This window comes from Salvia splendens, chromosome 17 (genome assembly GCF_004379255.2).
Source record: "Salvia splendens isolate huo1 chromosome 17, SspV2, whole genome shotgun sequence".
NCBI lineage: Eukaryota > Viridiplantae > Streptophyta > Magnoliopsida > Lamiales > Lamiaceae > Salvia > Salvia splendens.
In genome coordinates this window covers 925587-947668 of record NC_056048.1, presented here as the reverse complement: position 1 = coordinate 947668, position 22082 = coordinate 925587, and the positions used below count along the sequence as shown (strand labels likewise).

The 22082-nt window shown below is 34.7% G+C and overlaps 3 protein-coding genes, 1 non-coding gene and 1 pseudogene across 7 annotated transcripts; 3 read left to right on the top strand and 2 right to left on the bottom strand.

Annotated features, from left to right (window-relative positions):
• The first annotated feature begins 737 nt into the window (after window positions 1-737).
• LOC121773722 (AP-5 complex subunit zeta-1-like) lies at window positions 738-7386 on the top strand. 2 transcript variants are annotated; one of them, XM_042170638.1, is made up of 16 exons: window positions 738-980; window positions 1078-1218; window positions 1671-1762; window positions 2594-2690; window positions 3382-3425; window positions 3518-3606; window positions 4113-4204; window positions 4276-4422; window positions 4649-4796; window positions 4930-5006; window positions 5322-5393; window positions 5850-5897; window positions 5985-6112; window positions 6209-6365; window positions 6467-6674; window positions 6999-7386. In XM_042170638.1, the coding sequence occupies exons 1-16, from the start codon at window positions 879-881 to the stop codon at window positions 7046-7048; spliced, it is 1692 nt and encodes a 563-aa protein (XP_042026572.1). In that variant the 5' UTR covers window positions 738-878; the 3' UTR covers window positions 7049-7386. The 2 variants fall into 2 exon arrangements, with proteins under 2 accessions (XP_042026572.1, XP_042026573.1); XM_042170639.1 differs by lacking the exon at window positions 6999-7386 and having other exon boundaries at window positions 6446-6584.
• Window positions 7387-7895: 509 nt separating this feature from the next.
• On the top strand, window positions 7896-12625 carry LOC121774702 (protein disulfide isomerase-like 5-4). The gene is made up of 15 exons (XM_042171575.1): window positions 7896-8110; window positions 8767-8857; window positions 9079-9173; window positions 9303-9360; window positions 9556-9740; window positions 9844-9901; window positions 10047-10087; window positions 10221-10295; window positions 10638-10694; window positions 10827-10893; window positions 11094-11237; window positions 11398-11622; window positions 11976-12125; window positions 12213-12290; window positions 12385-12625. Exons 1-15 carry the CDS (start codon window positions 8070-8072, stop codon window positions 12460-12462), a joined length of 1443 nt encoding a protein of 480 aa, XP_042027509.1. The 5' UTR covers window positions 7896-8069; the 3' UTR covers window positions 12463-12625.
• A 105-nt stretch (window positions 12626-12730) lies between these two features.
• On the bottom strand, window positions 12731-14570 carry LOC121775373 (annotated as a pseudogene).
• Window positions 14571-14697: 127 nt separating this feature from the next.
• On the top strand, window positions 14698-21002 carry LOC121774704 (TBC1 domain family member 16-like). Of its 3 annotated transcripts, XR_006044984.1 has the most exons (14): window positions 14699-14917; window positions 15017-15137; window positions 16247-16342; window positions 16447-16550; window positions 17144-17316; window positions 17428-17523; window positions 17664-17786; window positions 18191-18279; window positions 18435-18540; window positions 19161-19258; window positions 19443-19700; window positions 19857-19940; window positions 20118-20329; window positions 20609-21002. XR_006044984.1 is itself a non-coding variant. In XM_042171577.1 (13 exons), the coding sequence occupies exons 1-13, from the start codon at window positions 14913-14915 to the stop codon at window positions 20130-20132; spliced, it is 1365 nt and encodes a 454-aa protein (XP_042027511.1). In that variant the 5' UTR covers window positions 14698-14912; the 3' UTR covers window positions 20133-20442. The 3 variants fall into 3 exon arrangements, 2 of the variants coding, with proteins under 2 accessions (XP_042027511.1, XP_042027510.1); XM_042171577.1 differs by lacking the exon at window positions 20609-21002 and having other exon boundaries at window positions 14698-14917; window positions 17431-17523; window positions 20118-20442; XM_042171576.1 differs by lacking the exon at window positions 20609-21002 and having other exon boundaries at window positions 20118-20442.
• Window positions 21003-21626: 624 nt separating this feature from the next.
• TRNAC-GCA lies at window positions 21627-21698 on the bottom strand. The gene has a single exon. It is a non-coding gene; the product is annotated as a tRNA-Cys (tRNA).
• Between the last annotated feature and the right edge of the window lie 384 nt (window positions 21699-22082).

The following is a 22082-nucleotide window of genomic DNA, read 5'->3' as shown; positions in this document are numbered from 1 at the left end:
GTGATAAACTATCATAAATTTTTAAGCAGGTATTTGAATCCCTATTTATTGATTGCAAGAAAATGTTTTATCTATTGATTTGGTAAAAATTGAAAGTAGATAAAATTATTTAGGAGTATGTGTCAAATTTTAAACTACTGTATCTCATGGTATCGTGTGAAAATAATGCGAGTATGTTATAAATTCTATGGAATAAAAATCAAATATAAATGTATAAAAATATACTATTGAAATAAGAATTTTGTAGAAAAATAGTATGTCCAAATAGAACGTTTAAGTCAGACAGATTAAAGGACAAATTACAAAAAATAACTGTCATCAAATATGGTGATTAATCTCACAATTTTAAAAATATATAATCTTGAATTTTTTTAATTATCTCATAATCTTGAATTTAGGGAAAATTATGTATAGTAGTATGATGCAACAAGCTGAAAATACTAGATGGACCAAATGATCGGTTACTTAAACGACATAATTTAATATACATAGTGATACACATCTTTAATCTTCACATGTGTATGTACGTCACTAGTACTCTCTCCGTCTGAAGGTAGTTGAAATATTTCTTTTGAGTACGAGATTTAAAAAATTGATTATTAAAGTTTAAACTGGAGAGAAAATAGTAAAAGAAAAAATAAAGTGAAAGAGAGGAAAAGATAGTAAAATATTAGAAATAAAAATTGAAAATGCTACTAATATGTTTTAAATTTTATTAAAAAAATGGAGCAGTTGAATTTCACGGAATAACCAAAACTGTAAACTGAAGAAAGCACAGTGATGATCACTGATTCACTTCGAAGATTGAAGATTTCACCAGCGCGCCTCGATTGATATAATCGAGCAAGGTAAACGCAGTTTCAGCTTCACTGGAAAAAATGGGGGATAAAGATAAAGAATGGGAATCTCATCTCCGATCCCTCTCTTCCGCCGCCAGAGATTCCGCCGACCCCGCCGCCGATCCTTCCCTTCTTAATTCGGTTGAATTTTGTATCACAATTTCCACATTTCTGCTGTATGTATCTATTTTTGGTGATCCTCTTCGAGATTTGCTGAGTTCTTATGTGGATTGTATAGGTCAAGAGCCTCTACGAGCTCTGCAAAGGCGAGAAATCAGACGAGCTGGTAGCTAGGGTTTATCCACTACTGAATAAGATATTTCATCGCCGTGTTGCTTCAATTTCGCAGACTCAAGCCTCCAGCGGCCTCCTTTTGCTGGTACATGTCCTTTTTGTTAAATCGCCGCTGTTTCTCAAGATGTATAATCATATTCCTAACTGTTTGTTACCTTCGATTAAGCTATGTCAATAGTTCGTCCTCAGATTCTCTCATTATTTGAATTTTTTTATGGTAAGGTCAATCTCATATTTTGGATGAGGTATTTGGAGGATTATTGATGTTATCCTTGTTACGATGTTGCTAGAAGAGACTCCTGGCTAAACAATTTGTTGTACCTTTAGGCTTATCGCTCTGGAATTTCCTATAACTTTTCATCTAAATACATATTGTATGCTTGTATAGAATTTCATAGACATTTCAAGTTTTCAATTTTAGATAAGGTGTTTAATAGTATATCAGCATGCCAGTAATCATGTGTGCAGGTCCTTTTTGGTTTATGCATGCTTCCTCTAGTGGTTTTCTCATTGTTTGTTTTTTCTTTTGTCATTCAGGCAATTCTACAATTTTTTCTTGATTTTGGGGATATAGTTTTACTCGATGCTGAACCTAGTCTGAGGACATTTTTCCGCTCGTGTTTGAGCCGGTAAGCAAATTAATTTCCCTTCTATTAGGTTAAGATAGAGTTGGGAGAGTGGCATATGCATTGACCAATATATTTTGTCGAGTTGTATGCTTTGCTAATTAAAAGTCCAGTTTTAAATAAATACTATACAAAAGATTAGTAATGCCAATTGCAAGTATGAACAGCGCAGTAAGTTACTTACGGTTTCACTTAGGATCATTGTTGGTTGTGAACTTTGATTAATCAATAAACATGATTACTTACGGTCAGATATTTTTTTATCCTCACATAGAGGGATTGAGAAAATTTCAGTTTATCAAGCAACTAACAGTCAAATGAGTCCTATGGGTCTCATTATGAAAAAAAAGTGAACCCATCCTTATGGGGGCTAATCATTCAGCACTATGCTGGTCTCTTTGACTTGGAAGGGATTCAAGTGGTATGGAACAGGGTTAAGCTTTAAGTTTCTTAGTGGGTGTCAAATCATAACAAGCTAAAAAAGCCTTCACCGTATCAGATTTAACCATGACTGGACTTGTATTGCTTGGATTAAATGATATCTATATTTTAGGCTTGACTAGTAGTATCTTCTTTAGCAATAAAACTTGTTTGTTTCTTATAAACAAATAGTAAAATAAAATGTGAAATAAGGGTACTTCAAAGTTTTATTTTTTTGGCTAAATTTTGCAATTCCTTTTTGGCTAAGTAGAAGCTAAAAGAAAGTAAGTATCTTTCCTCTATCAATTTTCTAATCTTATGTATTTTCACAGTCATTATCTTATGCCCTCACATAGATCTCAAATCATTAATTTGATTGTCATTATACTCCTATCATTTTAATTCTTGGTGCAGTGAGTTTGCAGACCCTGTTGTTGCAGAAGCATCACTCGCATTTCTGAGCTCAAACAAAACAAAACTTCTGAAGGCTTTCCCTACATTATTTCCGCAGGTATATTTTGGATAATTCTTATAACTGGCACTATCGTAACTCATACGATAAATTTGACATCAATGATCTGTCCCATGATAAGTGCAAAATAAAAATTAAAGGTACCAGCAGCTGAGGATTCATCCAATCCAATGATTTTCCTCATCTTAGACACTTATTGATTGGATTTACAAATCCCTTATACTGGGGAACTGAAAAACTTCAGAAATAGATTTTTGAAGAACACTTCTGATTTAACTCTATAAGACTTATGCCCAAAAAGCTCTGTTCGTATTTGTGAATCAGTGCAACCATTTGGTGGCATGGCACATCAATTGGTTTTTAGAGTGGCATTGTACAATTGAATTTCTGAAAAATTTCAATTAGTTATTATAGTGATGTACATTATGGACATTTTAACTCATGTCAGCTCTTATGCCGTACTTTGTTGTTAGAAGTTCAGTGGCACAGAGATTCAACACATTGTTTTGATTTCTGTGTGAACAGCCAGAAATTGAGATCTATCTCATATATATGTAGTATATTGTTAAGAGAGGTTCTTGAAATTCAGCTCCTGATGCAAATCATGTCAATCAGTTCCATCTTTAATAGTCAAAATATAAACAATGAATTGAACTCTTCACCCCCCCCCCTTAAAGTTTGTCTCAATTGCTTATGTATGTCACATTGTTACTTACATTGAAAATTGCAGTTCTTCCCTTTAATGCTGAAACTGATTGCATGGAATGGAGAGAAGTAAGTCTCATACCATGTTATTGTCTTCTGAATATTGAATTTTGATTGTCATTTTCTTGTTAGTCCATTTATATTGCACCATTGTCACACAGATTAAAAAACTTATTCCTGAGTATTTTCTCTGGATTTATCTCTCCTGGGTCGTTCATTCCCCTGTTTCCTGCCCTTGTAGACTTACCTAGTAAGTACATTTATCTTGACTTTAAGGAATCTACTTTATGCTTTCTTTTCTGATGCCTTCCTTTGTACTTTGAAACTTAGAGGGCTTACTTTAGCATCTTACGATATATGTGTGTGTGTATTAGTGTACATATTTGTTTAAGAATAAGAACAAGTTTCAAACCATATATTTTATGTTTATATTACTTTACAATGAAATGAAACATATCTCTCTGTTTCCTGTTAAAGTCACCAACATTAAATGGGTTGGCATAGTAAGGATGCCTGTAATGATTCTCATGCAAAAAATGTAGTAGCTGACAAGAAGAAGGAGAGATCTTTGACAGCTTGTTTTATTGTTATATTCTTTTTAATGTACTGACATTGGTTGATATTGAATCGTGTGTGGATTCTTATAAGTGAATAAGTGACAGAGACCTATATTATTGCTTTCACATCACTACTATTTTCAATAATTTGTTTTTTATGTTTCTAGACCTTGACACCTTTTCTCTATGTTTTAACTAGTATTGGTTGTGGCATTGGAAAAGGTGGAAAGAAGTTCAGGGTCACTTGTGGGAAGCAGCATAGCTTCAATTCAGAAAAGTGCTGCACCCGAGGTGTGTAAGAAATGATGACAGTGAACATTTATGTTTTTTTTATAACTGATAGTTATTCCCACATGAAACAGATGCTGCTTGCTCTCATGGATGAGGCATATACTGGCTCAATGATAGGAGATGGAGGTGCAGATTCTGAATCCGAAGATAGTGCTCCTATGGCTGCAGCTGACCCTATCTTTCTTGATCTCCTCAAGGATGAGAATGAGGGCCTTGCTGTATGGTACTTTCTGTAATTGGTAGAATTAATATTGCTTTTCTTTCCCCCTTTTTCTGATCGAACTCGGCATCCATTTTATCAACTCCTTCCTCTACTGAAACATCTGATCCCCATCCATCATTTTAGATGAAATTGGCAATTGAGGAAGAAAATCCAGTATTAGGGAATATGCTTACAGTCAGGCATACTAAAATAAATCTATTGTTCTTTCTCTGATGTTTCAGGAACGTCATTGGACCTCTCCCGCTATGGCATCAGCTTTGCAGGCAGTCATAAGTACCCCTTTGTCCAATAGACTGAAAGAAGCGCTGAAAATAGCTCCACAGCTTCTCGATTCCTATTTCAAACTAGCAGTTTACGATGCTAACGATTGTACGTATATAGATTGCTTATTCTTTATCATATCTTTATCACAATATGATTTATTGAATTAAGCTCGTAAGTACATCTGGGCAGAGTGTTTTTCTTGGACTCTGATGTTGGTTCTAACTAATCTGTATGGCAGCGTTAATATGTGCTCTGATTCCTTTGATTATGGCGAGATATTCAACCTTATTTCCAGACAAAATGTTTTGCTATGAGGTAATTTTTTTCTTTTTTCTACTTCTTCATATTTGCATCCTTATCATATCAATCTGTATGAAGTTAATTATATTTTCTCTTAATTTTATATTCCATGTAATACTACCATGTTATATAAACAATAATAGCATTTTATCAGCCTCACTTATAATGTTTCTCTCTTTTCATTTACTCCTTTTTGGGCCTCATCCCCTACCTCCATTGTGGCACCACCTCCCCATACATGTTTATGAACATAATACAGATTTTAATGAATACTCCAGTGATGAAAGTGTTATGTAATGAATCGTATGACTTGTCTTATGTTCAATGCAGGTACAGAAGAGGCTCTTAGAATTTATGCTTTCTGCCTTTCATCGATCTCCTCATTTCATTGCACTTCTTAAGGTAATTTCTTACATTATCTATTTTGAAAATTAGACCATATAAAATCTAGCAATAAGTTCAAGTTCATTTATATGAAAGTAGTTAAGTTAGATGCTGCTTATTAAATTTTGATAGCGCTGCTTTTCATTGATTGATGGCACCACATTAAGTCACTTCCTCCTATATTCACCACCACTTCCACAAATAGTGCTTAATCCTATGACTTTTTCCCCAAAAGTATGATTAGGCATTAGCTTTATTTGTACCATAAACATTCTTAAAGCACTAGTGGAAAATGCTTCTTTTTCAATTTGAAAGAGAAGCCAGCATATTTTGTAGCAGACTATTCCTAAAAGAAATCAATGCTTGCACTAACATGGTAAATGTCAAGAAGTTTGGGTAATTTCGTTTCTTATTAAAATTGTGCATCAAATTGTTTTTTGACTCATGTGAGATGTTAATTTGTAAAAAACGCAGAAGCCTATCGTGGACAGGCTTGGGGAAGCTTTTGACAATCCTGGAAAGGTCTGCAGAGCATGCTCATTTCTCTTACGAACGCACAAATATTCTCGCGTTTCTGCTTCATCAAACTCTCCTCTTATTCTTGTACAGACTGAGTTAGGATTACAGCTCTGTTGGGCCATTGGGGAGTATGGAGGCGGTGGTGAATCTCACAAGGATGCAGCTCGTGAACTATTTGAGAGTTTGGAATTACTTTTATACGAAAATCTATCAGCAAGGTATGTATCATATTCATAGAAAATCGCATGATATGGATGCTCTCACATTTATCCCGATAGGCTGATACACATATTGTCCTTCTCGATTTTGGGAAGTCGCCTGGGGTTAGGTGAAGCAGCGCGTGGCTCAGGGAGCTCTAGTTTCAGAAAATCCTCCCAGTCAAGGCTTCTATGCTTTGTTGTGACTGCCATAGCAAAACTTGCCACTTATCACCGAGAATTACTTCCAAGGGCCCGTGTATCTTTAGCAAAGGTCAGAACCGTGAGCACTGGTCATTTATTTCGTTGCCAAACTTCTTTATGTTTGCCTCTTAAATAAACCTGATTTGTTAGTGATTTGGCACAAATCTGCAGGTTGCACGCTCTCGACTTTCAGATGCGAGGGTGTGGAAGCGCGCCCAGGATTATTTGGGTTTAATGAACGAGCCTGCAATATGTTTATCGGTCTTGGGCCCTTCTACGTCGGGCAAATTAACACAACACCCAGGCACCATAAACTGGAATGAAGGCCATAAGAAAATGATCGCTCACATTCCGTTCTACATCATAGGTGGTCAAGAAGGTAAGCATTCATATTCAAAATGACTACTTCAGTAACTATCACAATTGCCCTTTTTTTTATATTTTACTGCAAAATTGGTAAAATAGGAAATAGAGATAGGTAGAAAAAGTGGCTGAAGTATTGTTAGTGAAAATAAAACTCACTTTCTTAGTTGCTAAAAATAGAAGATGGACGAACAAAAATGGAAAAACATGACTACTGGTCGTGGACGATGAGTATTATCAAACTTATATGATTGAACGTCCATTAATATCATTTACAACATAGTTTTGCATTTCCATGCATATCATGTTAACCGACGAATGTACTAATTTCTTGTGGCAGGTCCCCCTCCCCACGACTTCTCGATTCTGGACATTCTTCCGACAGAATAGTCTTCGTTCCCGTTCCAGAACCACCTCCTTGTTCTGAATGAGTAGAGATCATAATACAGATGCAAACAATGATGGAGCCAGCGTAGGCCAAGCCGCTGCCCCAGTGGGGACTTTGCTGGTGCCGGACCACGGTGGAGCTAGGTGAGGTTGGGCGGAGAAGTGATGTAGCTAAAAGAGTTTCAGCCATTTATGGATCGAATTTGAAAAAGAGAATTAATACTAATTTTTTATTTTCTATATTTAGATCAGCATATCTAACATGTGAATGACTGCTGCTATAATATTTTATTCAAATATGTATTGATAAATTGATAAATTTATGGATTACCATTTTTTTTTCTTGATTTCTAGTTAATTTCATAATTTTTTATATAAAATATTAAATCATAGTATTCTTAAATTTTTCTCAATTGTATGTTCATCAAAATTAAAATTAATATGATATAAAATATAATGAAGTACTATGACAGTAAAACGATATTATTATATTTTGAATTTTAATTAAAATATATCAATGTTTTCAAAATGACGTAGTTGTATTGTCACATTTTATGTACTATATTTGTTTCAATTTGATTATGACAGTTTTGAAATTTTGAAAAATATGTGATTTTATATTACATTTCAAAAGTTGAAAGTTATAATTTGAATGACAATTATGCTATATTAATTAGTTATTATAATCGATAAATATATTACTCTCACACCCGATTACATTATTTGGCGTTATTAATTCTATAAATTACTAAAAAAATTGTAAAATCGAATTATTATTTTTCTTTATAAAATTAACAATATTACTAAGAATTTTTAAAATATTAAAACTATAAAGTGAAAACATAAAATTTCTCCAGCTGAAAACTCCTTTTGCTCGTCTGCCCCCTTGTTGACGAAAGCTAATGCCTTTGCTTTCGGTTCAATCACATTAACTTCTTTCCACAGATCTGAGTAGTTTTCGTTTCTCTTGATTGATCTTAGCTTCCCTTTTTCATCCATCCGAGAAATCGACGATTGATTAATCATGTTCTCAACCAGTAAAATCAAATCCGTCGATTTTTACAGGTGATTCTCCCTTTTCTGTTTTAGTCTCCGCATTTCACTGCAATTCATGTCTTTTTCTTGTTTCTAACTTCTGTTATGCACTTGTGTTGATTTGGATCATTTTTCTGATGCTGAGCTAACTGAATTCTAGCATTTGAGTTTAGATACTCTTTCTCTTCCCGCATCTGAGCTAGTGTTTTACGTTGTTTTTTTCAAGTGATAAGGTCTTTGCAAGTGATACTAGATTTTGTATTTTCACATTTAAGCTTGTAATTGGACATCTGATTTACTATATGGATTTTCTTTGCTATGGTTTTTGTTGGCGGAGGTGGTTTGTGAAGAAGCAATTTGAAGCAGGGAATGGTTGTAACTTAGTCAGAAATAGTTAATGTTAATGCTGTTTCTTAGATATGTTGTTTACCATAAGTGATTCGCATATATGATGTGGTTAGATGTATGCATACTGCCTTAATCGAAGACAGTGTACACGAATTGAGTATGAATCTCTACTATTACCGAGTCTAGTGTAGCTCTCAAGTACTCTGCTGCTGGTTTTGATAATATTATAAGATATGATGCTTTGGAATAGTATGTCCTGAATGTTCAATTGTTCATTGATACTGGTGTAAATGCTCCTTTTACTTAAAATTCCATTTCCTTTTTTCTCATATCTGCAGGAAAATTCCAAGAGACTTGACTGAAGCATCATTATCAGGGGCTGGATTGTCAATTCTAGCAGCCTTTTCCATGATCTTTTTATTTGGAATGGTAGGAAACTAATCTTTATTGGACACTGATTGATGGATTCGTGGAGTGTCAAACTAAGAAAACAGATTCAATCTTTAGTCAGAACAACTCCCGTTTTATTTATTTATTTATTTATCATGCTGCTGTGTAAATGTTTTTTATTGTTTTTTCATGCACCACATCCCATACCATGTGGTGCAACAAAATGCCGGTCCTTTTTATGATTGTGCTGTCTTATGTAGGAATTGAATGATTATATGAGAGTGAGCACCTCAACATCAATTGTTGTTGACAAGAGTTCTGATGCGGACTTTCTAAAAATTAGTTTCAATATGAGGTAATTTATTTTATTAATGTCAAATTATTTGATATTGTTTATGGCTTCTTTCCTTTGTTCTTTCTTTTTCCTCTTCTTGCTTTCTTCACCATTTATCTTATGGTGATATCTTCTTAAATATTATTGTAGCTTTCCAGCATTGTCTTGTGAATTTGCTTCGGTTGATGTCAGTGACGTCCTGGGAACAGTAAGTTTATTTCATTGACTCCAAATACACTATCTTTATGAATTCTTTAAAGCATTCTTTCCAATTCTTTAAGTATTCTTTTGAATTATTTCGAGCAAAGAGATTTCCTATAGTTTCATGCTCTAGTATACGTTTCCTTGTAATGAAATCAGATTGTACTTTTATTTGACTTTCTCCACTTTTTGTTTTTCTCAGAATAGGTTGAACATAACTAAGACTATACGAAAGTATTCAATAGATTCCAGATTAAACCCTACTGGTCCTGAGTTTCGCTCAGGACCAGTTACTAAAGCTGTTAAGCATGACGAAGAAACTGATGAAGAACATGGAGAAGGTTCTGTTTTACTCAATGGACTCAATTTTGATAGAATTTCACACAAGTGAGTAATGAGTATGCATATACCATATTTTCATTTAAAAATCAGATTATTATTTTTTACTACACGACACGTGCACCTCTGATATTCCTGATTCATGCGACAGGCATGCTGTTTTGGTAGTGAACTTCTATGCCCCTTGGTGCGCTTGGAGCAATCGCCTGGTATCAGCACCTCACTAGTCATTGTCTTTCTGCAAAGTTATTTCTTAATCCAATAATTTCTTATCTTTCCCTTGGGAAATCAATGAAATAATGGATGGATGGTTGTAAATAGTGTAACACATCTGCCTCCTTTCTTTCATTTCAGAAACCTTCATGGGAGAAAGCAGCCAAAATTATAAGAGAAAGGTGTCGTCTCTCATATTACTTTTTTACTTGGTCAAAGAAAGTCACCTGTAACTACTGCACTATATGCTTGATAGAGTGACTAGCATCTTTATCAAATAACACATGTAGAAGCTCATCATTTGTTTTCTTTTAGATATGATCCTGAAATTGATGGACGTATACTTATGGGCAAGGTTGATTGCACAGAAGAAGCTGATATCTGTAAAAGGTACTTTCAAGATAATATTTTGTTACTTAGTCCAATTACTTTTCTTCTTCACCATTCTTTTCTTTTATTATTATTGTTAGTATAGTTTAATATTTTTTTGGGTGGGGGGTGTGGGGGAGAGGAATTTGCATATTCTTTTTATTATTGTACTAACACGATTAACAAGTATATGCACACCTACTAGCTTGTCATATTTGTTTCACATTATAGGTTTCGTGTTTCACCTTGTATGAATTTCTGCACTTCCGTGATCCTAAGTTATATATTTAAATTTCTTATGTTTCTCTTCTTTTGTCCTTTTTCTGTTTTGGGTATTAAGTCTATTATATACAAAATTTGCAGGAATCACATACAAGGATACCCATCAATTCGGATCTTCCGTAAAGGAACTGATGTAAGGTCAGCTATCATTTCTTCAGGTTTATACCTTTGAGTTCCTGATTTCTTTCAGCTTATTTACTTGACCAAAAGAGTTTCAATAATTTGTTAATTAGTTACTTGACCACTTTTAAAATCTGTTTCCCTATGCAGGGAGGATCATGGCCACCATGAGCATGAGTCATATTATGGCGACCGAGATACCGATAGTCTAGTGAAGGTAAGAATGCTTTGACTCTGCATGGAAAAGTATGTTTGGATGGAGAAGTTACAGAATGAGAAATTATAATGCACTGATCTCAATCTAGGCCAGCAATTTTCCTTGCTAAATCATGAGAGTGGGATTTTTAAGAAAAATTTGGTGATCTCAAGCCAATAACTTCTTCCTATGAGGAATTCAGTTATATTTTGTCATTGCAGATGGTAGAGGATATAGTAGCATCAATTCCGTTGCAGTCACAAGGTGCTTCCAATAATATTTCCACGGAGATAAAAGATGATGCGAAAAGGCCTGCACCTTCAGCAGGAGGCTGTAGAATCGAGGGTTTTGTACGTGTGAAGAAGGTAGGAACACATTATTCGATATGTTTTATGTGGCAGAACTGCATACATTACTTGAGATGGCTCAAAGCTAGAATCACGCCTACTCGCATGTATAAAATATACAAGTGCATTATTTATTTATTTTTAATATCAAATCTCCTCTTCTCTCTCTATTGGGCAGGTTCCGGGGAATCTTATCATATCTGCTCATTCTGTTTCCCATTCTTTTGAAGCTTCTCAAATGAATATGTCACATGTTATTTCCCATTTTTCTTTTGGTAAAAAGATCACTCCACGGGTAATGAGTGATTTGAAGCGGCTGCTGCCACATTTGGGTGGAAGTCATGACCGCTTGAATGGGTTGTCGTACATCACTAATCCAAGTGATTCCCATGCTAATGTAACTGTAAGTTTTTATCTCGTTGTTTTGTATCCTTCCATATCGTATATAGTTTATTCCCGCTGTTTTCAGTGTAACTCAGTGTCTTTGCGCTGTATGTGTAATATAAAACTGAAACTGGATCCGACCATTGAAAGAAAGATGAGCAACACCAGTCACAAAAGGGTTGCGTATAAGGAAACTCCTTGGTGATTGCTTAGGAGACACTATCTTTTGTTTGATTTGCTTAATGGATATCTTTGCTAATTATGGACAAAACGAGATTGCATGTTTACCCTTTCGTGGATAACGTTCAACTGTTTAACCTAGCATTATGGATGATCCACCAGTAAATTCATTAACTTCTTCTACATTTGCAGATTGAGCATTATCTTCAACTTGTAAAAATCGAGGTGATGACAAAATCTTATAGACTAGTTGAGGAATACGAGTACACTGCCCATAGCAGCTTGATTCACAGTCCTCAAGTCCCCGTTGCCAAATTTCATTTTGAGCCATCACCAATGCAGGTATTAATTAAGCTGCTCTAGCAATCGTTCTTCTCAATTGTGTCTATTCTTCGTCTCCCGTTTTCTTTACCCTCTTCCCCCTATCAGGTTTTAATAACCGAGAACACTAAGTCCTTTTCGCACTTCATCACAAACGTATGTGCCATTATTGGAGGTGTTTTCACGGTTCGTGCTCAACGTTTCCTTATCCTCTCCTGACATCCATTGGATTCTTCTCCTTTAAGATTACCGAAGTCGAAATTCGTTTGATTTTTTGCAGGTTGCTGGTATCTTGGACTCTGTTCTACACAACACGATTCGGATGGTGAAAAAAATCGAACTGGGGAAGAACTTCTGATATAAAGTAGAAATCAGCAAACATGTAACGGAGGAAACCGATTTCTGTATACAGCATTGACTATATATGCTTAGATATAAGCTAAAATCGATTAGATTGAGAATCATTTTGTTAAAATTTTGATGAAATTTAAAGTTTATCATAGATTTGCCCATTTCATTTATCTGACGAGAGTTTAGTTTCTAATGTGATAATGAAATTCGGAATAATTTATATATATTTCTAAGCAAATAATAAACTTATATTTATTACAACAGGAGATAAATTTTCAAATTGAAATGACTAAAACAAGTGAAAAGCCAAGAAGAGTTGCAAACGCGCCGGCTGTGGCAAAGGCAGCTCTGTTAGAAGGGGTTTCCTCTTCGGGAGGAGGCGGCGACGATGCTGTGTCATCCGGCTTATGGCTGCTGCTGCTGCTTCTATCCGCCATAACCACTACCACCAACTTCTCATTTTTCCGGCAATTCTCAGCCACTCCACTTATAAAGTAATAAGGGCTTGGTCCAAACGGAACGAGCTCCGGCCATCGCTCAGCTTGTGGAGGGGTGATGCTGTGTTGCAGTTGTTGTAGTCATCTTCGGTGACATGCAACACCGAGTCTCGGCTACTGTCGTACAAGAACACTGCACCAACGATGTGTGTAACAGTAATTTAAAATATGAAAATAATTTGATCGTGCAATCGCTTGAATCATTTATTTGTATGATATAATTTTTTATTAGGAGTGATCATTCGAGTTTCAGGTTACAATTTTTCTTAATCCAAATCTATCCGAAAGTAAATTTTGAGAGAGTATAAATCCAAAACATGTATGATATAACCAAAAATCCATCGAAAATCCAAAAGTTCTATAACTATATCCGATTCGAACCAAATTATCCAAAAAATTCTTAATGCATAGAGAGTTTTATATAAATAAGAAATAAAATTAACATAATTCTATTTTATATAAGAATAATATCTAATCCGAATAACATTTACGTTTGGTCGAATTCGATTATTTGAATTAAAATATTTTGCTCACCCAATTTGTGTGTGTATTGTTAGTAGCAAATTAAGCAACTATATATGCATAGTTGAAAGAAAGGGAAATGAGTGAAGAAAGTTACGCAATGAATCTCCTATTTGGAAGCGAGTTTTCTCCGCCCAATGGTTGTAGATTGCAACACTAGGATCGTTACGAACTGTCCAACTACTAGTTGGCCCTCCGACCTTGAACTCGAACCCGTTGCTCGTCTCGACTAGCAACAACAAACATACCAGGCTGAGAATCTGATATGATTTTCGAGCTATTTTCCCCTCAAAATTTAAGTTGTTGATGGTGAAGATTATGAATGATTATTGAGGGTTGAACTTCAATACATATAAAGGCTCGTGATTTCTTAGCTTCGAGTGCAAAGTATATATAAAGGATTAAAGGTACACTTTTTTGTTATGTGTTGCACAATTATACTTAAATTGGACCTAGATTTGACTATTAAAACACTAAGTTTTGCTAGGATCATGCATGTTTGATATCGTCATATTAGCTTAGTCGTAGGACCAACTTCGCAGTCTCAATTATCTAGCAATTCAACCAAATGTCAACTCTTACTCTGCAATCCCTTGACTTCACGCAAAAAATAATGAGTGATCGTTGATGCATAGACACGTACAATTAGCCGCTCCTATTTTTGAAGTGAGAAAGGACATGAATTAATCGAAATACCCAATAAAGTTAGTAACCTACGTATTCAAATTTAACATGATACATTTTCTATATTACAAAAATCCCAAAAATTATGTGTGTTGGGACAAATAATAATAAACATTATTATAAATTTATAATGATAATCCCAAATTTCATCTAGAATTACCTTATAATAATAAATACTCCATTATTATAATATATAGATCATCCAAGGCAATTTTAATTCTTTCTATCTAACATAGGAACATCCAATGATGGCATGTTGTGAAGCTCCACGTTCTATGTTGACCCAATCATGAAGAACAATTCAACCTACTTTAAGTAAATACTAAATCTTTTTCTAGAAAAAAAACAAACCAAATAAATACTTTACTAAAAGGCATACACAATTAAGTCGACCAGTTGAACTTTTCCCCATATTAACAAATTATTTCATATTATTGAACAACTAAACTGTAATTCATAGCCATAATATAATATACTACTCTCTTAGTTTTAATCATTTTCTATTACATTTTTTTTTAACAAAAAAGACTTCTTTTTATTTGATTTATTGATCGATCTTCTTCACCATTCAACAATCTGATCAAATTAATTCATAATTAAATAAGAATTAAGACCAGCGAAAGAAAAACAACTTCCAGCGGTTTTTTCAATATTCATTTTTCTCTTTGATCTTCAATTCTTCTCCACCTGAAAATCTGCTGAGAGAGAGAGAGAGAGGGAGAAGGAGAAGGAGAAGGCAGTGATCTCCGGGGGAATGCTGTAGTGTCGAATTCTGATCTGAATTCTGTGAAATACACAGCTCAATTTGTTTAATTTATCAATAGACTGAAGCCGGCTTTGTCTTCCAATGTGTTGTAGGGAGAGGATCTTTCGGTGTGCATCGCGGAAAATGTGGAAGGACGAAGGGACTCCAGCCGATTCATACTATCAAGTGCACCCTGACTGCACTGATGTGCCCCAAAGCAAGTTTAGAATCAAGGTTTACAGTTTGCTTCTTTGTTTATTTTGTGTGTTTTTTTGGTTTTGAATTCGTTTGTTTTTATATTTTTTCGAGTTTACGGTTGCTTGATCAAGCTGTTTGATTCATTTTTGTTTAAGTTTTATATGCTGATTTTGGAAACGATCGGATCATATATTTGATTTAGAATCTGTTTTTATCTCAATTTCGGAATGATTTGCAGATCTGGAGTTTGTACAGGATAACTCATAGACCGATAGACGGCTGGATTTGCTTTAAACATATATGTTATGAAGTTTTTTAAGAATTAGGTTAGGATGCATTGGTTCATGCTGTTGAAACAGTAGCTGATGAAAACTGTTTTCAGCTCAATTTATTTGGTGATGGATTTCAGAGTACTCTCACAGAAGGTTCAGTTCAACCAATTGGACTGATAATAGTACTGAATGCCGCATGATAATTTTATCCGTGCTAAGTGAAATGTGTGAAAGACGTGTGCCTTCTCTTTACATCGAACATTTGTGATGAATTTATTGGACTAGGTGCTAAAATTGCTTATTGTTATTGTATTTGTTGTTGTTGTTGCTGTTGCTTTTATGTTGACCAATACAAATAATGCACAGTATTGGATGAGTAGGAGTATCTTAAGCTGCACAACGTTCAGCAAGCAAAAAAATTAAAACTTTAGCATCAACCACCTTAATATTTGTGGTCTATGGGTATATGCAGATATTTTTGAACCAACCAATATTAATCTAAAGCATTTTAATTTGATTTGCATGAATTCAATTAAAGGAAATAGTTCGTTTCGATGCAAGGAAATATTTGATAAGGGTGGAAGTTTGCAGGGAGAATATAAGAAAAATGGTGGTCTTTTGATCAGTCAAACCAAGGGTCTTTTACAGAAACTATGAAATACCTTGTTGACCAGGGTGATTTTATTAAGCGTGTGACCGTCTCTCCTGTACAATTTTGATTTTTCAGTTCTTTGTTCTTTGGGTCATGGGAAATATGTTGAGCATGGAAAGAATGCAAATTTGAATCCAGCCTTTTAATATTTCATTTTCCTCAGTTACATGTCCCTTTAACTCCTACATTTTCCATGTATGGGATTATCTATATGCAATTAGGCTGGTAGAACTTTAAGTGCACGGAAATGGCATGCTGCTTTCTCTCCTGAAGGCTATCTTGATATTGAAAAAATTCTCAGTCGAGTCCAGCGTGGGGTAAGCCACTCTTTTGTTTCTACCGTTGAATGTATTGAAACTGCTCAATTACCTAAAAATATGGTTTTGAAAGTAATTCTTCATTTTTATTTGATGAATAATAGGGTGTTCATCCATCAATTAGAGGTGAAGTTTGGAAATTTTTATTGGGTTGTTATGATCCTAACAGCACTTTTGACGAAAGAGAGCAAATACGACAGCGTCGAAGGTATGTTCCTTTCGAAAATGTTAGAATGATTTTTTTCTTGTGTTTGGAAGCATGATATCCGACCATCTTGACCAAGTAAGCTTGGAGATGTAACAATGAGTGAATCCATACTACTGTTAGGTATATGTTGGTTCAGGGGTTGAAATGTATGCATATATGTATTCAAATATGGTGCCTTCATTTTCACTATAAAATATGTGAACAATGAGAGCAGAGCTCTCTACCAATCAACATTTGTTCTGAACTTCAGATATTCAGTGCTCTAACTATATCTTTCTTGTATTCAGTGCTCTAACTATATCTTTCTTGCAGTCAGCTGCTATGATTCTTTAGTTTCTTTCTTTTTTTATTATTTCTTGTTGTTTGCTCTATATGGGAGTTCCTTTTAGTCAAAACATCCAATGCAATATAGGATTTGGGGGTGTTGCAAGAAAAATTGGATAGGTTCTACCTATGCACTATTCTTCTGAAAACAAATTCTGCTCCTTTTAGATCTAAAGCTTAACCCATCATTTTTTTCACTGAATTAGTAGAACACTCAAGAAATTTCTGTTTAAAAAGTTTGTACATGTTTTCAATGTACATCCTTTCAGAGTAAAATATGCATTGCTGAAAGAAGAGTGCCGTGAAATGTTTCCCTTAGTTGGGATGGGGAAATTTGTAACTGCGCCAATTATCACAGAAGACGGTGAACCTATACGGGAACCCATTGTACTCCAACAAATTAATCTTGAAGATGAACCTGCACCTCTTACTAATTTGGATGGTACTAAAGGAAACTCAGCTGATCCTTATAATATATATCAAACTAAGAATTTACAAACTCAACTATGGCGGCAGATTAATTCTAATACCTTGATCTTGTATCTTGCATCAGTAGATGCTTCTAGTTCTGAAGTGTCGAAACTCTCAAATGGACGTGGTCCTATGGACAAGAAAGAGATCCAGTGGAAACTTACATTACATCAAATAGGTTGTTAGTGATAGATAAGCACATTCTTATCTTACTCTCTCTTTTTTTAACTCTCAGATAGCCTTGCTTGGTGTATGCATAATATTGTGAACTTGGAGTTGCATATATGTTTGGGTGACTTTTACTTGGTTTCATTGTAGGTCTTGATGTAATCCGCACTGACCGAGCGTTGGTATTTTATGAGAAGCAAGAAAATTTGTCAAAACTTTGGGATATCCTGGCTGTCTATTCCTGGTTTGACCCAGATATTGGGTACTGCCAAGGTGAGTCACAAGAACTAATTTATTCTTCAATGTTTGCTCATGTCTTTTGATCTTTGGTTTTAGTTTGATTGAAAACAAGAGCACAAGGTGTTTGCAACTCCATTGATCGTTACCTTATCATCAACACAATTTGCTAATCCTTTGTATGATGCATAAGTTGTAGCTCATGTGACAAAGTTCATAGTGTAGAAAATTATAAATATTCTTGTTTTGTGTAAAGTAAGGTAAACTGATTGAGCAGCATTTACCCAACTAACACAACCGTCAAATAATTCTTTTCTGCATGACATCTCAAAGACCTTTAAACAATTTCATAACTGTAGAGGATTTGGATTGGCACTCGAATAATCAAGTGCATGATGCAACATGCAAGACCGCTTGTTTCTAATATCATTTTTGAACAGGTATGAGTGATCTTTGCTCGCCGATGATTATTCTTCTTGAGGATGAGGCAGATGCATTTTGGTGCTTTGAACGCTTAATGCGGAGACTGGTACCATCTTCTGTTCCTTTTATTTTTACCTTTGAAGCTTTCCTCTCAGCATATAATTATATTTCAACTATTATCTTTATAAGCGAAGAACCTTCTCCTAGTTGCAAGCTCGCTATGGTTGTAATATTTGTTGGTAATTAGAATTTTCTATGAAGCGAGGAAATTTCAGATGCATTGGGAACTCTATAGGAGTGGAGGCACAGCTTGGTAACCTAGCTTCCATAACACAAGTTATTGATCCTAAGCTTCATCACCACCTAGGTATATCATATAAATTGCTTGTGTGGTTTGTCTTTCTTCCCCCTTTTTTACTAAGACTTTTGCAACACGAAGCTATATACCTTTCGCTGCTTCTGGTGAGATGATATACCAAATGTAAAACTTCGTGTAATTATGATACCAACAACGGGGCCCACACGTTGACATATTTTTGCTTGATGTTTTGTTATGCCATCAACTGAGAGGTATTGCCATTTATAGTTAGATGTTTCATGATAAGATTAATTATTCTTAATTTCTTTTTTACCTCGTTGAGTCTTTGCCTCTACTTATAGTTTTGCATTTTAAGTTCTGTAACAGAAGAAAGTAGATTGTCTATTAATTTGAGTGTTGTTGTGCACTATAACTGATCACTTAGCACTATAAGCAAGAAAAGAAGAAATGAAATGAAAATTCATTGCACCACAGACTTTTGGAAACGCAAACATGGAAGCCTTTTAGGTGCCAAGGACTTCATTATAAACACTTTAGTAGTTTTATGCCATTTATGACGTTGCTGACTTAAATTGGTTTAATGATATATATATTTGTTCTCCTCACTCCTCTATGACTTTGTAATAAAGCAGGTGACTTATGATTATTCCTTTTAATTTCGAGAACAGAAACTCTAGGTGGCGCGGATTATTTGTTTGCCTTCAGAATGCTCATGGTTTTGTTTCGCCGAGAATTTTCTTTTGGTGATTCATTATATCTTTGGGAGGTACTTCTCCATAACTTACTCATTTGCCTTTCTCTTATGAACTCTGAAATATTTAAAAGTTCTCTCTCAAAATCCAAAGGTACCAATACAGCTGGCCCACCAAGAATCAATTGAGTTTATAATTGATGATATGATTTTAAACCTATTCCCCTTCACTTCCTTTACTCATTGATCTATTGAACAGATGATGTGGGCCCTAGAGTATGACCCTGATTTAGTGTCCTCGTATGAGGATGATGAACTAACCAACGAAAATACAGAGAGATCTAAAGGGAAGGCCAAGTCAAGAAGGCAATGTGGAAAATTTGAAAGAGAAAACCTGAGGCGTGGAGGCAAAAATGCTGCTGCACCTCTCCCTATTTCTGTTTTTCTAGTGGCCGGCGTCCTTAAGCACAAGAGTTCGAAGTTAACCGAAGCTCGGGGCTTAGATGATGTTATTAAGGTTAGACCGACCTGCCCCAGTCTCCTCGCACCATGGATTTTTTTCTGAAACTTATTTACAATTAAAAATTATGGTTTTCGGTTTTGTTGCATATATTGTCTTCGACATTCTGGATAATACTTCGATGTATCTTATCTTCTTCTTCTGCACTTTCAGATTCTTAACGACGTTACTGGTAGCTTGGATGCCAAAAAAGCTTGTGCAAGTGCAATGAAGCTTCACAAGAAATACCTGAAAAAGGTGTGTGATACCAAAATCTAGTACTTTAGAATAATTTTGCCATTCTGTATAGTAGTAGCTGTTCGACTAACTTGAGCTTACAAGCTATCTAGCTGAAAATACATTCTGGACGTTCTTACGAGACATGTTCCTTGTCTGCCTTGTAATTCCTCGTTATCCGTCACTTTTTCCTTGTAGGCAAAACAGACATAATGCTGGCTAAACATCAGCCATTGGAGTCGAATCCTGGCTTCGTCAACGAACAACGACACGTGGGTTTTCTGAAATGAGAGAGGAACTTGGATTGGGCATACTCATGCCTAAAGACACTACATACTGCTTCATCTCAAAGAGCAGAGATGGCTTTACTACTGCTGTTGTGTGTGACATTATTAATTCTTTTGATGCTGGTAAGGCCATATTCTTACATATAGTTAAGATATAGAAAGTGGTAATTGTGTGTGAGAGAATATATTTCACATCAATGAAATGAAAGAGGATCAAACTTTGATCACGTTACCAATTCTTTTTCTCGTTCGATTTTGTCTCATCGTTTGAGTGTTTTATCGAATATGTTACTAGAGCATTCATCTTACTCCATAAATGTATCCAAAGTTTCAATTTTTGCTTTAAAAATTACAACGAAATTAAAGAACAAGTCTAACTCTACAATGTTCCATTTTGTTTAGGAGGGAAGCACGTCAATACACCTACCTGCCTCTAATATCCTAAGCAATTGTTCAATTTCCGTCACCCTCCCTTCAAATCCACTTGCAATCAAATTAATCTTCTCCTCTTGCTTAATTTGTGAATCTACATCGTGATTCACATTTCTCTGCCTTAGAAATTGTTGAATGTGGCTTTTTTTAGATCTCTTGAAATGCCTCTGAAACCTTTGCTTCTTCTTTAACATTCTCAAAATCAAGAGATTTAGCCACCATTGCACCTTAAATATACTCAATTCTGACGTCAGCCCTAGTCAGAGAGGATGTGGGTGTGTCGGCGGCGGAAATTCGACGAAGATGAGGAACAAATTTAATTGAAGAAGGTGAGGTAATTCGACGAAGATGAGGAACAAATTTGGTCGTTAAATATTCAACCTAAAGTAATGGAATATTAATCTTTTACTGATTCAAAATAATGGTAGGAAGCATGACTTCTAAGTATTAAATTGTAGTGCTATTAATGTCTTAATAATGAAATATACTTAAATCTTACTCTCTTCGTTCCACAATAAAAATCACACTTTGCCATTTTGATCTGTTCCACTAACTCACTTCTTCGCTCACATTTTATTATAAACTAATATAAAAAAGTGGGTATCATATTTCACTAACTTTTTCAACCTACTATTTTTTACATTTCTTAAAACTCGTGCTCACAATAATAATGTCTCCTAGTATGGGACGGATGAAGTATTTTTCTTATAAAATGATTTAATCGGTCACAATACTCGCTTATAAAATATAAACTGAGACTTTTAAAGGAATACGAACAGAGTATTATTTTTCATAAAAGATTCAAGAAAATAAACTAAACCAAACCAAGTAGAGTTTGGTTTGGAATTTATTTGAGTCAAAAAGAGAAAATAAATCAAACACAGTATTATTATTTAGATTTAAGAAAATAAACTAAACCAAACCAAGTAGAGTTTGGTTTGGAATTTATTTGAGTCAAAAACAGAAAATTAAAACAAACAATATTATAAGGGCCCAACCGGGTTCGAACCGGTGACCTATTGATCTGCAGTCAATTGCTCTACCACTGAGCTATGGACCCTTTTTGTACCTGATACGCTTGTAAAGGTAAATCAAGAGTTCGATTGATAAATTTATAATAATTTCAATTAGTATTAGTTTTGTAACAAGAAAATAAAATTTCAAATTTCCATTTTTTCAGTAGCCGAAATTGAAATTAATGTAGCAAAAATCAAATATGATAATATAACAATATGAACATCTTTCAAACTCCATCAATGTTATCATCGATATTTCACTTCAATGGTTGAATTGTAACATAATAATGTCACATGATGAGCTGTTATCTGCGTCAAAAATATACTGTATTTTGTACAAGGATGTCACATCTTAAAAATGATATACTGAGTTGATGGGTTGATTTTCTTTGAAATTGAACTAACAAGATGAAATTTAACCTTATGTT